The sequence below is a fragment of the Rhincodon typus genome, chromosome 11, assembly GCF_021869965.1.
Source record: "Rhincodon typus isolate 14 chromosome 11, sRhiTyp1.1, whole genome shotgun sequence".
Classification (NCBI taxonomy): domain Eukaryota; kingdom Metazoa; phylum Chordata; class Chondrichthyes; order Orectolobiformes; family Rhincodontidae; genus Rhincodon; species Rhincodon typus.
The window spans coordinates 8,693,061-8,704,762 of record NC_063342.1 but is presented as its reverse complement, the minus strand read 5'-3'; the positions used below and the strand labels follow the sequence as shown (position 1 = coordinate 8,704,762).

Here is an 11,702-nt window from a genome sequence, read left to right as displayed (position 1 = left end):
CCTGCTTCTATCTTATCCATTCCCTTCATAATTTTATATGTTTCTATAAGATCCCCCCTCATTCCTCTAAATCCCAATGAGTATAGATCCATAATTTCTATGCATTTGGGGCTCAGGGAAGTCCTACAGTAGCTGTATAGCTCTATGTAGTGAGGGGTTATGAAAGTCCTTGGATCTGTGAGGGGCTCAAAATAAGCCAGTGTGCAATTAATATCTCAGTCTGCAGAGAGACAGTTTTGAAAGTGTACAACAGTCTTTGCTAGATTGGGGCTCAGAAAAACAAATCCAGGGACAGTGGTGAAGATAACAAAGTGTGGAGCTAGAGGAACACACCAGGCCAGGCAGCATCAGAAGAACAGGAAAGGTCGGGACCCTACTTCTTTTTCTAAAGAAGGGTCCCGACCCGAAACGTCAGCTTCCCTGCTCCTCTAATGCTGCCTGACCTGCTGTCTTCCTCCAGCTCCACACTGTGTTATCTCTGACTCCAGTATCTGCAGTTCTTGCTATCTCAGTGGTGAAGATCACAATTTGTGAAAAGTTGGTGTTATATCTGTGTGTGCAGCTCCCAAGATAGGAAGATGGACTGTCACAATGTGAGAAGTCGTTGAAGTAGTCCATGACAGAACAGTTGTTTGGGAATTTCAAATCCAAACCACTGAAAGTGAAGAACTGTAAACTATTTAAAATGTTAATGAAATTTGATGACCACAATGTAACTAATGGGGTAAATGTTGAGAAATCCCTGGTATCTATTTGATTTCACTTGCTATTTGATGTGTTCTTAGGGGTATTTGATTATAGTCAGGCTGTTATCCATATTTGCCTCATGTTAATTTTGGAGTGTTAGAGTATAAATGATGTCTATTTTTGCACAATGCATTTTTTGTCAATGTCTTTGTATGTTTGTTTAAGTTTTATTTGTAATAAACTCGCTGTTCTTCAATGAAAGAAGAAACCTAGCTGCATTGTTTCTAATCATGAACCAGGTACAACACACAAAATTGGCCATATCACCACCCTGGATCAATTTTAAATTTGATATGACACTAGAGGAGTGGGACTAGAAAGGAATTTGTGTCCCCTCCAAACCCAGTTGCAATAACGTATTTGAAGAGATATACAAAGAGGAAATGTTTCAATTTGCGGGGGAGTCTGAATTTAGAGAACACTGCTAACAAGAATAAATTCAAGAGAGAATTCAGGAGAAATCTCTGGTGATAATCTGGAACTTGACATTACAAGGAACATTTGAGTTAAATATCACAAATGGATTTAAGTGGAAATGAGATAAACACTCATGAAAGAAAAGGATCCACTGTCAGTGTTCGATAAAGAGGGATGGGAAGAGGTTAGTAAGGAGCATAAAAGTACATCAAAAACTAGTTGGGCCAAATGGCCTGTTTCTCAGTAGCATAGTGCTGTGCACTGAATGTGTAGCACGTTAACCATGTTCACACATAAATCTGTAATTGAAATAACTTCACTGGAAGCAAATAAGTTACTTGCTTTGAGTTCCAACACTTACAAATACTTCTCACCCACCTGCAGAAAGACAGAGAAGAGGAATGGATGCTGAAGATAGCACAGGGAAGCAAAGACTCCATCATCCTGGAAAGGCTCGAATGGGACATGCAGTATGAAGTGCAGATCACAGCTGTTAACAAGCTGGGTTCCTCCGAGCCAACCATCTACGAGTTCACCATGCCACCAAAGCCCAACACCATCGCCAGTAAGTCACATCTTCTGCTTAAATGTCCAATGGGATTTACACAGCTGAACAGACCTGGTGTACACTAAGCCCTCCACTGCCGGTGGTGGTAGAGCACTATCCCCATAAGAAGATGTCACAATTTTGGGCAGGCCATGTGCATTGATTTCTAGTAAGAATGAATTTATATGGCTGAATGTGCATGCTTCAGATAGGCAAGGGATTGTGACATTGTCTTGCTTGTCCTAGTGAGAATTGATCTTTCCACCTTGACATTAAAATTCTCATCCTTGTCCTTGAATCCCCCATGGTCCCATATCTCTGTGATTTCCCCTACAACTTTAAACTCTGTCAGGTCTCAATACTGCTTTCATTCTGGCCTCTTAAGGAGTCTCAATTGTCATTGCTTCACTGCTGTTGGCCATGCTTTCGGCTTTCTGTGTCCTGTGCCTAGAATTCTCTTCCTTCCAAAAAACTCCTACACCTCTCAATCTCAATTTCCCATTTCAGATGCTTACCAAAAGCTACCTCTTTGGCCAAACCCTCTCCTCAGATTTCGTTACACCTCTTGGGATCACATCTAGTTTCACAAACTTTCTTGTGAAATGCCTTGGAATATTTTCACTGCATCAAAGCTCCTTTCCAAATTCAAGTTTGCATTCTTTAAAAAGCTGCAGAATGTTTGGGGTGAGGGTGAATGGGGCAGGAGCGCAATGGAACATAAAACATAGAGCATAGAACAGTACAGCACAGGAGCAGGCCATTCAGCCCATGGTGTTCTGCTGGACATGATGCCAAATTAAACTAATCTCTTCTGCCTGCCCCCTTAGTCCATATCCCTCCACTCTTTGCATATCCATATGCTTATCTAAAAACTCCTTAAATGCTCTATTGCATCTGCCTCTACCACCACCCTGGCAGAGCGTTCCAGATTCCTGCCACTCTCTATGTAAATATTTTCCCTTCACATCTCATTTGAATTTTCCCCTCTCACCTTAAATGCATGCCCCCTAGTTTTAGACATTTCAACTCCGGGAAAAAAGATCCTGACTGTCATCTAGGTATCTCATAATTTTATAGACTTCTATCAAATAACCCCTCAGTCTCTGCTGTTCCAGAGAAAACAGCCTGAGTTTTTCTAGTCTCTCCTTACAGCTTATACCCTCTAATCCAGGTGGCGTCCTGGTAAATAACAGGGGTAAATGATTTCTTTGCCAAAGCATAGTTACTATCTAAAGGCAAAATACTGCGAGTCTGGAAATCTGAAACAAATACAGAGAACACCGGAGAAATTCATTGTCTGGCAGCATCTGCAGTGAGAAAGAGAGACACAGGTAATGGTTTTGATTCTGACATGACACTTAGTTGTAGAGATGTACAGCATGGAAACTGACCGTTTGGTCCAACTCGTCCATGTGGTACCAGATATCCTAAACTAATCTAGTCACATTTGCCAGCATTTGGACTATATCCCTCTAAACCCTTCCTATTCATATACCCATCTGGTTGCCTTTTAAATGTTGTAATTGTACCAGCCTCCACCATTTCCTCCGACGGCTCATTCCACACATGCACCACCCTCTGAGTGAAAATGTTGTCCTTAGGCCCCTTTACAATTTTTCCCCTCTCACCTTAAACCTATGCCCTCTAGTTTTGGACTCCCCACCCCGGCGAAAATACCTTGGCTATTCACCCTATCCATGCCCCTTATGATTTTATAAACCTCTATAAGGTCACCCCTCAGCCCCCGATGCTCCAGGGAAAATAGCCCCAGCCTACTCAACATCTCCCTAGCTAAAATCTTCCAACCCTCGCAACATCTTCGTAAATCTTTTCTGAACCCTTTCAAGTTTCACAACATCAATCCTATAACAGGGAGGACCCCAGCCCAATACCAGCACCACCATATTATAGCAGGGAGACTAGAACTGCACGCAGTATTCCATTAGTGGCCTAACCAATGTCCCGTACAGCTGCAACATGACCTCCCAACTCCTATACTCAATGCACTGACCAATAAAAGCGAGCATCCCAAGTGCCTTCTTCACTATCCTGACATCCTGCAACTCCACTTTCAAGGAACAATGAACCTGCACTCCAAGGTCTCTTAGTTCAGCAACATTCCCCAGGACCTTACCATAAAGTGTATAAGTCCTGCCCTGATTTGCCTTTCCAAAATGCAGCACCTCACATTTATCTAAACTAAACTTCTTCAGAACATGATATGTGGTCTTCTGAGGAAAAGTCATACTGGACTCAAATATGAACTGTGTTTCACACTCCGCAGATGCTGCGAGACCTAGTGACTTTCTCAAGCATTCTCTGTGTTTGTTTCAGCTTTTCAAACCAAAGTATTTTGCCTTTAGACAATAACTATGCTTTGATAGTGAAATTAGTTACAAGATGTTGCCTGGATTCGAGACTATGAGCTATAAGGAGAGGCTAGAAAAGTTGGGGTTGTTTTCTCAGGAGTGGCGGAGGCTGAGGGGAGACTTGACAGAAGTCTATAAAATTATGAGGTGCATAGATGACAGTCACTTACTGATCTTCTCCAGCATTCTCTGTGTTTTGTTCATAGTTACTGCCTGTTCCTGTGCTCTTCTTGCATTCTCTTCACCTCTAATGACTTTCACCGTCGTTTTCTCTTGTCACTCTTCTGCCCCCTCTCTCCATAACCCTTCTCCCTTTCATCTCCCTTTCAGGTCAGTAATCTAAAACTGTGTGTCATTGTACAAGATTATAATGTCTCTGCTATATATCTTACCGTAACTGCATAAATCCAGAACCTGCGAAAATTCCCAATTACAACAGGGCTTTAAAAACAAAGTTGCTGGAAAAGCTCAGCAGGTCTGGCAGCATCTGTGGAGGAGAAAACAGAATTAACGTTTCGGGTCCGGTGACCCTTCCTCAGAACCGGACCCGAAATGTTAACTCTGTTTTCTCCTCCACAGATGCTGCCAGACCTGCTGAGCTTTCCCAGCAACTTTGTTTTTGTTCCTGATTTACAGCATCCGCAGTTCTTTCGGTTTTTACAACAGGGCTTTTATGATTTCAGAACTAAAGTACATCTTCTCGAAAGAACATCCATGTGCAAAGATTACAGAATGTTGAAACAAAAATGCATTTTAAATTTATTTTCAAAATCTTGTTCCATGAAAGGCAACTTATAAGAAATGGATTTTCTTTGAATAAAATGGTTTCACAGACTTCAAGCCTGTGACATATGGTGAGCACTTTGAGTTTGGGAACATTGATAAAAGGGAATGCGGCAAACTTAATTTTTCTGTTTTATTTCTTCTCGGATGGTTACTTTTAAGAATGTTCTAACCAGGCTAAAGTGCATTATCTTGTCAAAGAGTGCAGCTTTCAGGTCAAATGAACTTCATTACAAAGTAAATATGATGCATACTTCTATAAATGCATTTAGTTGTGAAAACGCAGAATATATTTGAACAAAATTGAAAGCTTTGTGCATGGCAGACAATACTCACAGATCACATCCTGCTCTCAGCTCATATTAGCTTATGGTTTTCTTTGCTGGAATAGTTCATCATTCTGTTATCACATCATATTTCTAGAAATATATTTTTCTCCTTGGCGGTTCTTGTTGAGCTCATCAAGGCAAAAAGAAATAAGTTGCGTTTTGTGTTGTGTTTTCATAACCTCCAGTCAGCCCAAAGTTCCTTGTAAGTAATTAACTTACAGTGTTGTCGGAAAACACAGGTACCGAACTCCCATAGTCAGCTTCCATTGGATTCTTGGTTCAGAGAAAATGACATATTGCAGCAGTCTGTGATATTGAGGAGCATGAGTTGTGTTAGCACATCTTACAGTGAAATGTTCATAAGAGTAACCATTTCATTGTGTTTCTCATTTATTCAGAACTTTCATTGCAGGGCCCGTTCTTTTACATGAGACATTAACCTTTCTGATTGATAATAGAGTTCTGAGGAAGCATATTACACTTCTGAACTTGAATATAGCAAAAATATATTTTTATCTTATTATCATTACAATTTGTTAATCATTAGACTAGCAATTAATGACTTTATTTCAGCTGCAAACCATCTGTTAAGCAAGCCTTGTGATTAACCATGCAATGCTAGGTTTAATATTGTAATAATAATGTGTCAGCTGCTATAAATGAGTATAAGATTATCACTGGAAAATCCATGCTACATAACTTGCCAACTCAAAACTGACATTTCCAGAGCTGGTTTAAAAGGAAATAATATATCTCTGTCTGTGATTCAGTCTTGATCTCTCTCTCTTTCCAGGTGTCATTGTTTTGTCTTTGCAACATATTTCTCTTTCTTTCTGTCTTCTTATCTTTCTATAACCCTCTCTCTACCACTATCTCCCATATCTGCTACTCACTTTCGTTCACTCCTTTTCTTGTTCTCTCCCCTCTCAATTTCTTTCTCTTGTTTTCTATCTTTTACTCACTCTCGTGCCCACTTTCTTTCTCATCCTTTTGTAATTCTGTCATTCTCTTTATCCCTGTTTGAAGAAGTCATACCAGACTCATAATGTTACCTCTATGTCTTTCCACAGATGCTGCCAGACCTGCTGCGTTTCTTCAGCATTCTCTGCATTTGTTTGAAATATCTAGTATCCACAACATTTTGCTTTTATTCTTTATTCCTCTTGTACAACCACTCTCTCTCCTCCTTTCTCTCTCCCTTTCACCGACTTTGTGATCTACATAACACTGTTGTACAGACAAAATTGTTCTTAGTCATAATCATAGAGTTATACACCATAGAAACAGGTCCCGGGATCTGTTGATTAAGTGGTAGTGTCCCTACCTCTGAGTCAGAAGACCCAGGTTCAAGTCCAACCCATTTCAGAGTTACGCTACAACATTGCTGAACAGGCTGATTAGGAATAAACCCTTCAGCTCACCATGTCTATGCTAATCAACATATACCAAATTACAATAATCCCATTAATCTCTACTTGGGCCATAACCTATTTAAGTGCATCTTAAATGTTGCAAATGTACCTGGTTCCACCACCCTCTCAGACAGCACGTTCCATATTTTTACCACCTTCTGGATGAAAAGAAATTTTCTAAGATCGCCTACAAACGACTTACTCCTCATCTTAAACGTATGCCCTCTGGTCTTATACTAATCCGCAATGGGGAAAAGATTCCTACGATGTACCCTATCTTTGCTTCTCATAATTTTGTACACCTCAATCAGATCCAACCCCTCAGCCTCCTCTGTTTCAAGGAAAACAGACTCAGCGTGTCTGGTTTCTCCTTATAACTGCAGCTTTTCATCCCAAGTTACATCCTGGTGAATCTCCTCTGCGCCTGCTCCAGTGCAATCACATGTTTCCAATCGTGCGGCAACCAGAATTGCACACAGTATTCCATCTGTGACTAAACCAATATTTTGTAAAGTTGTAATAAAACGTCTTGCTCTTATATTCTATGCACCAACTAATGAAGGTAAGCATCCCAAATGCCTTTCTCACCACTCTGTCTACCTGTGCTGATATCTTCAGGGATCTGTTGACTTGTACACCAAGGTCCCTTTTTCATCAGTAATCCCTAAGCTCCTACCATTCATTGTGTATATTCTTCCCATATTAGACCTCCTAAAATGCTTTACCTCACATTTATCAGGATTAAATTCCATCTGCCATTGCTGTGCCCAATTTACCAGCTGATCAGACTGTAGCCTGATACCATCCTCCTTGCGATTAACAACACCACCAATTTTTGTGACATCTGCAAACTTAGTAATTATACCTTCGACATTCACATTCAAGTCGTTAACGTGCATAACAAACAGAAAGGGTTTCAGTACCTTATGAACTTATAAAGTGACACTTTCAAATAACTGGCAAAAATGATATATAAAATTATATATAAAAATTATATACATTAAATACCGGAAACTTTACTGTATTATTTTAACCTATTATTATAGTTTTTAAATTTATTTACCTCAATGTAAATATACTTTTTGCTCAATCAATTGCCCACATGTAATGCCAACAGTTGATTCCATTTCAAGTCAATTTCTCCTCAAATATCGCAATCTGTGATGTCTGAGTAGTCAGTTGAAGCTGCGAGTGAGTAGGCTCTCTGCTGGTAAGTTTTCTCTCAGACAAAGTTGCATTATTATTTAAGTGATATATGCTGTAAATAAAGTATAACATTGATTTGTATGCCCCCACAATATATTTCTATGACTTAGTGTGTGTTTTTACATTGATTATGTGGATCTCTTGATTATCTGGAATATTTGATCCTCATCCTCATGGGTACTGGATAGTAAAAGGTTTACTGTACTCATTTGAAGAGAAAAATTAATAGATATTTGGCAGGGAATGGGGCATAGTGTAGATGTAAAGTCAGGATCAAGGTCCAATCAGATACAGGAGGAATACGAGGACAGTCCAGGAGGCAGAGAAGACATGGGCATGGATAAGGCACAAATGAGATCTAGAAATCTAAATTGTACCTATGTTAATGTAAGGAACTTGACTGATAAGGTGAATGAACTTGGAACAGTGATCAACACTTGGGAATATGAGAAGCTTTGTACCTAGGTACTTGTACTTAAGATGGCGCCATAAGAGGCGACAAAAACAAATTTGCTGGAAAAGCTCAGCAGGTCTGGCAGCATCTGTGGTGGAGAAAACAGAGTTAACATTTCGGGTCTGGTGACCCTTCCTCAGAACTGAGGAAGAGGCAACCATAAGAGGCGACGTTGTAAATATTTTCATTATACTCCTGTACTTCTGCACTTGAGGACACATGATAATAAAGGATGTTTGATACTATGATATCATTGTAATCACAGAAACATGATTGAAGGAAGGACAGGATTAGCAGCTCAACATTCCAGGGTATAGATGTTTCAGATGCGATGGGCAGACGTAAGAGTGGTGTGCCCATTAATAATAAAGGAAACCATCTCTGCAGCAATGTAGGGGGACATCCTAGAAGGCTGTTCAAATGGGACAATCTGGATAGAGCTTTGAAATAAGAAAGGGACAGTTACTTTCCCAACTGTCAGAGGGAGATAGAGAAGCAGATATGTAGGCAAATCACAGAACGGTGTGAAAGGATACCAGTAGGGGGTTTCAACTTTGTTAACATTAATTAGGATTGCCTTAGTTTGGAAGGATTACATGGTGGGCAATTTTCAAAGTGTATCCAGGAGGGGTTTTTGTGCCAGTATGTAGATATTCTTACAAGAGATGTGATTGTTGGTTGTGTTAGGTTGACTCCTGATGAAGGGTCACTGGGGTCGAAATATTCACTCTGCTTTCTCCCCATAAATGCTGCCAGACCTGCTGAATTTCACCAGCAGTTTCTGTTTCCGTTATGGTCACTTCATGACAAACTAGAACATTGCAGACATTTACCAACAGCTCCATAGCCCTGCCTGCCATGTTACACAGCATTTACCACTTGTGACAGTTTAATAGTGTTGGTAACCCATTTGTTTCAGAGTAACACAAGAGTGAAAACTAGGCCAGAGCTTTTGTGGTGCACTGGTAGTGTTTCTACCTTTGAGCCATGAGGTTCAGGTCCCAGGTGCTCCAGAGGTGGGTAATAACAGCCTTGAATAAGTTGACATAAAAGCAAGCCTGAAATATAGGCTAATTTAACCAGGCACCCATCGTCCCTGCCAAACCCAACCAACAATAACATTGACTTACCAATTACCTCTCACATTGTTTCACAGACTGCCAGCCCACAAACACTGAGAGACTTATCATCCCCAATTTACAAAGTGTATTGCAATCCTCAACCACAGGTTTATGCTGAGGACCATTTGACACTTTAATTTTAAAACTAACCTATATAATATTTCCTGCAACTAGTTGCATCAATCTGAAGTTCTAAAGAAGTTCAGTTCTGAAGAAGAGTCACTGGACTTGAAACATTAATTCTGCCTTCTCTCCACAAGCTTTACAAGAAATTTCTGGTTTTGTTCCTGATTTCAAGTATCTGCAGTTCTCTGGTTAACTGTATCAATAACTTCTTTCATGTTTTTCATCAACCCAAGAGGTTGGAAGTTGCTTTGTAGCCAATGAAGTACTTGTCAGATGTTCTCACTGTTTGCATTTTGAATGGGAGACCCATAAATAGCTTTATAAAATACATTACAGGCCTTGTATTCAGCAGATACATGTACTGGATCAAGTTGGAAATATGCTCTTGACCCATTACATCAAAGAGGAAGCCTGAAAAAGTAATATATTGCAACCATTAAAAAACTGTATCATCTATTGAACCACCTCAAAGAGCTTGATGTAACGGATGATTTTTTTTTTCGTTGTCTGCATTGCAAAAGTGACTACAATTCAGAATGCTTCATTGGCTGTCAAGTGCTTTGAGAAATCTTCTGGTTATGAAATGTATTATCTCAAGGCAAGTCTTTTTTCTTTTCTTTGAATTTCCAAACTCTGACAGGTCTTCAAATTTAAAACACATTGACAGAATCAAAACATTTTACATTTGCTTCCATTTGCATCATATCTGATGGACTATTGTCTGATTAAGAATTGCACTAGACGAAAAGTTGAAATACATTGCAGGCATTTGGGTAGTTGACATTTCTCTGCACTGTAGTCTATTTGAGGTGTTAGGGACAAGGGATCACATATGCAAAAAAATAAGAGCGTATGAAATAGGAGCAGGAGTAGGCCATCTGGCCCCTTGAGCCTGCTCCCCATTAAATAAGATCATGGCTGATCTTTTCATGGACTCAGGTCCACTTAGCCACCTGCTCACCATAACCCTTTATTCCATTATTGTTCAAAAATCTATCTGTCTTTACCTTAAAAACATTCAAAGAGGTCCGGGCACAATGCCCCCAACCTCCGACAGAGTATCAACTCTGGAGAGTACAACTCACGTTGACCTCTGCAGCATCCATTTGCTCCCAAGATCCCACTGAGGATTGGATTAAATCTAGCAATAGGCCGGATTCAGCGAGCACTCTGATAAACAGTGTACTGACTCAATTTTCCGAATGGCTTCCCTCAGCGCCATGATTAATCCATGACTCAGTAAGGTAACATTATTGCTGAGTGTGGGTTAAATGACTTCACCTCAGAGTGCTATTTTGCTTCTCTTTTCCGTGCATCTTACCTTTCTCATTCAAGGCCATCATGGTCCAATTTATTAAGTCTCATGCAGTACTGGTGTATGCTCTGTCTCATATGGGACAAGATAAGCAGGCAGGAGCTTATCTTGCCCAGAAGGCTGCTAGGCGTGAATAAAATAGATTTGCTGTTCAACCTCTGTTATTCTTCTAAAATAAATGTTAATTCATCTTCTGCCCATGCTGGGAGGCACAAATATCATTTCACCACTGCTAACATTTTTTATATTAAGCTGAATCAAACATGGAATTACAAATGAATCTGGCTACATAAACACAAAGGACAGAAACATCTCCTCCATGATGTTGTCTGAGCAAAGGAAAGAACAGTGAGAAAATATAGTGGGAATCAAACAAGACAAATTTAAGACAAATTTAAGCATTTTCCCTCAAACTGCAAATGTCAACTTCAGAATTTCACCAATGGGCAGTGACTGCCTTTTCTCGATGCATTTGCATCTCATTAAAAGCTCAACTCACCTTAGTTACGCATTACTTCCATTTCTCCTCTTCCCCAACAAACTAACATAAATCAGAGCAGGTTCCTTTCTTTTCATTCAACTGTGGGACGTGGGCGTCACTGGCTAGGCCAATATTTATTGCCTGTCCCTAGTTCCCTTTGTGAAGGTAATGTTGAGCAGCAGTCTGTGTACTGTAGGTTAACCCACCATGACCTTACGGATAGAATTCTGGGATTTTCACAGTGAAGGAACAGCGATATATTTCTAAGTCAGGATGGCGAGTGCTTTGCAGGGGAACTGGCAGTGAATGGTGTTCCCAGATGCAGATGCAGCTTGCTGAATGCTTGTCCTGGCCCTAGACCAAAGTGGAGAGTGAGTTTTCCTATCCTCTGGGCC

The 11,702-nt window shown here is 40.2% G+C and overlaps 1 protein-coding gene and 1 long non-coding RNA gene across 2 annotated transcripts in view; one reads left to right on the top strand and one right to left on the bottom strand.

Annotated features, from left to right (window-relative positions):
* Positions 1 to 11,702, top strand: part of LOC109913923 (neural cell adhesion molecule 2-like) — a 127,217-nt gene that overhangs the window by 26,789 nt on the left and 88,726 nt on the right. The window contains exon 2 of the mRNA XM_020513486.2: positions 1,549 to 1,729. Within this exon, the coding sequence (XP_020369075.2) occupies positions 1,570 to 1,729 (160 nt within the window). The 5' untranslated portion in view covers positions 1,549 to 1,569. The remainder of the gene's footprint in view (positions 1 to 1,548; positions 1,730 to 11,702) is intronic.
* LOC125484380 lies at positions 4,814 to 10,952 on the bottom strand. Its single transcript, XR_007263203.1, has 3 exons — positions 10,833 to 10,952; positions 7,668 to 7,862; positions 4,814 to 5,498 (listed from the first exon to the last, which is right to left on the bottom strand). It is a non-coding gene; the product is annotated as an uncharacterized LOC125484380 (long non-coding RNA).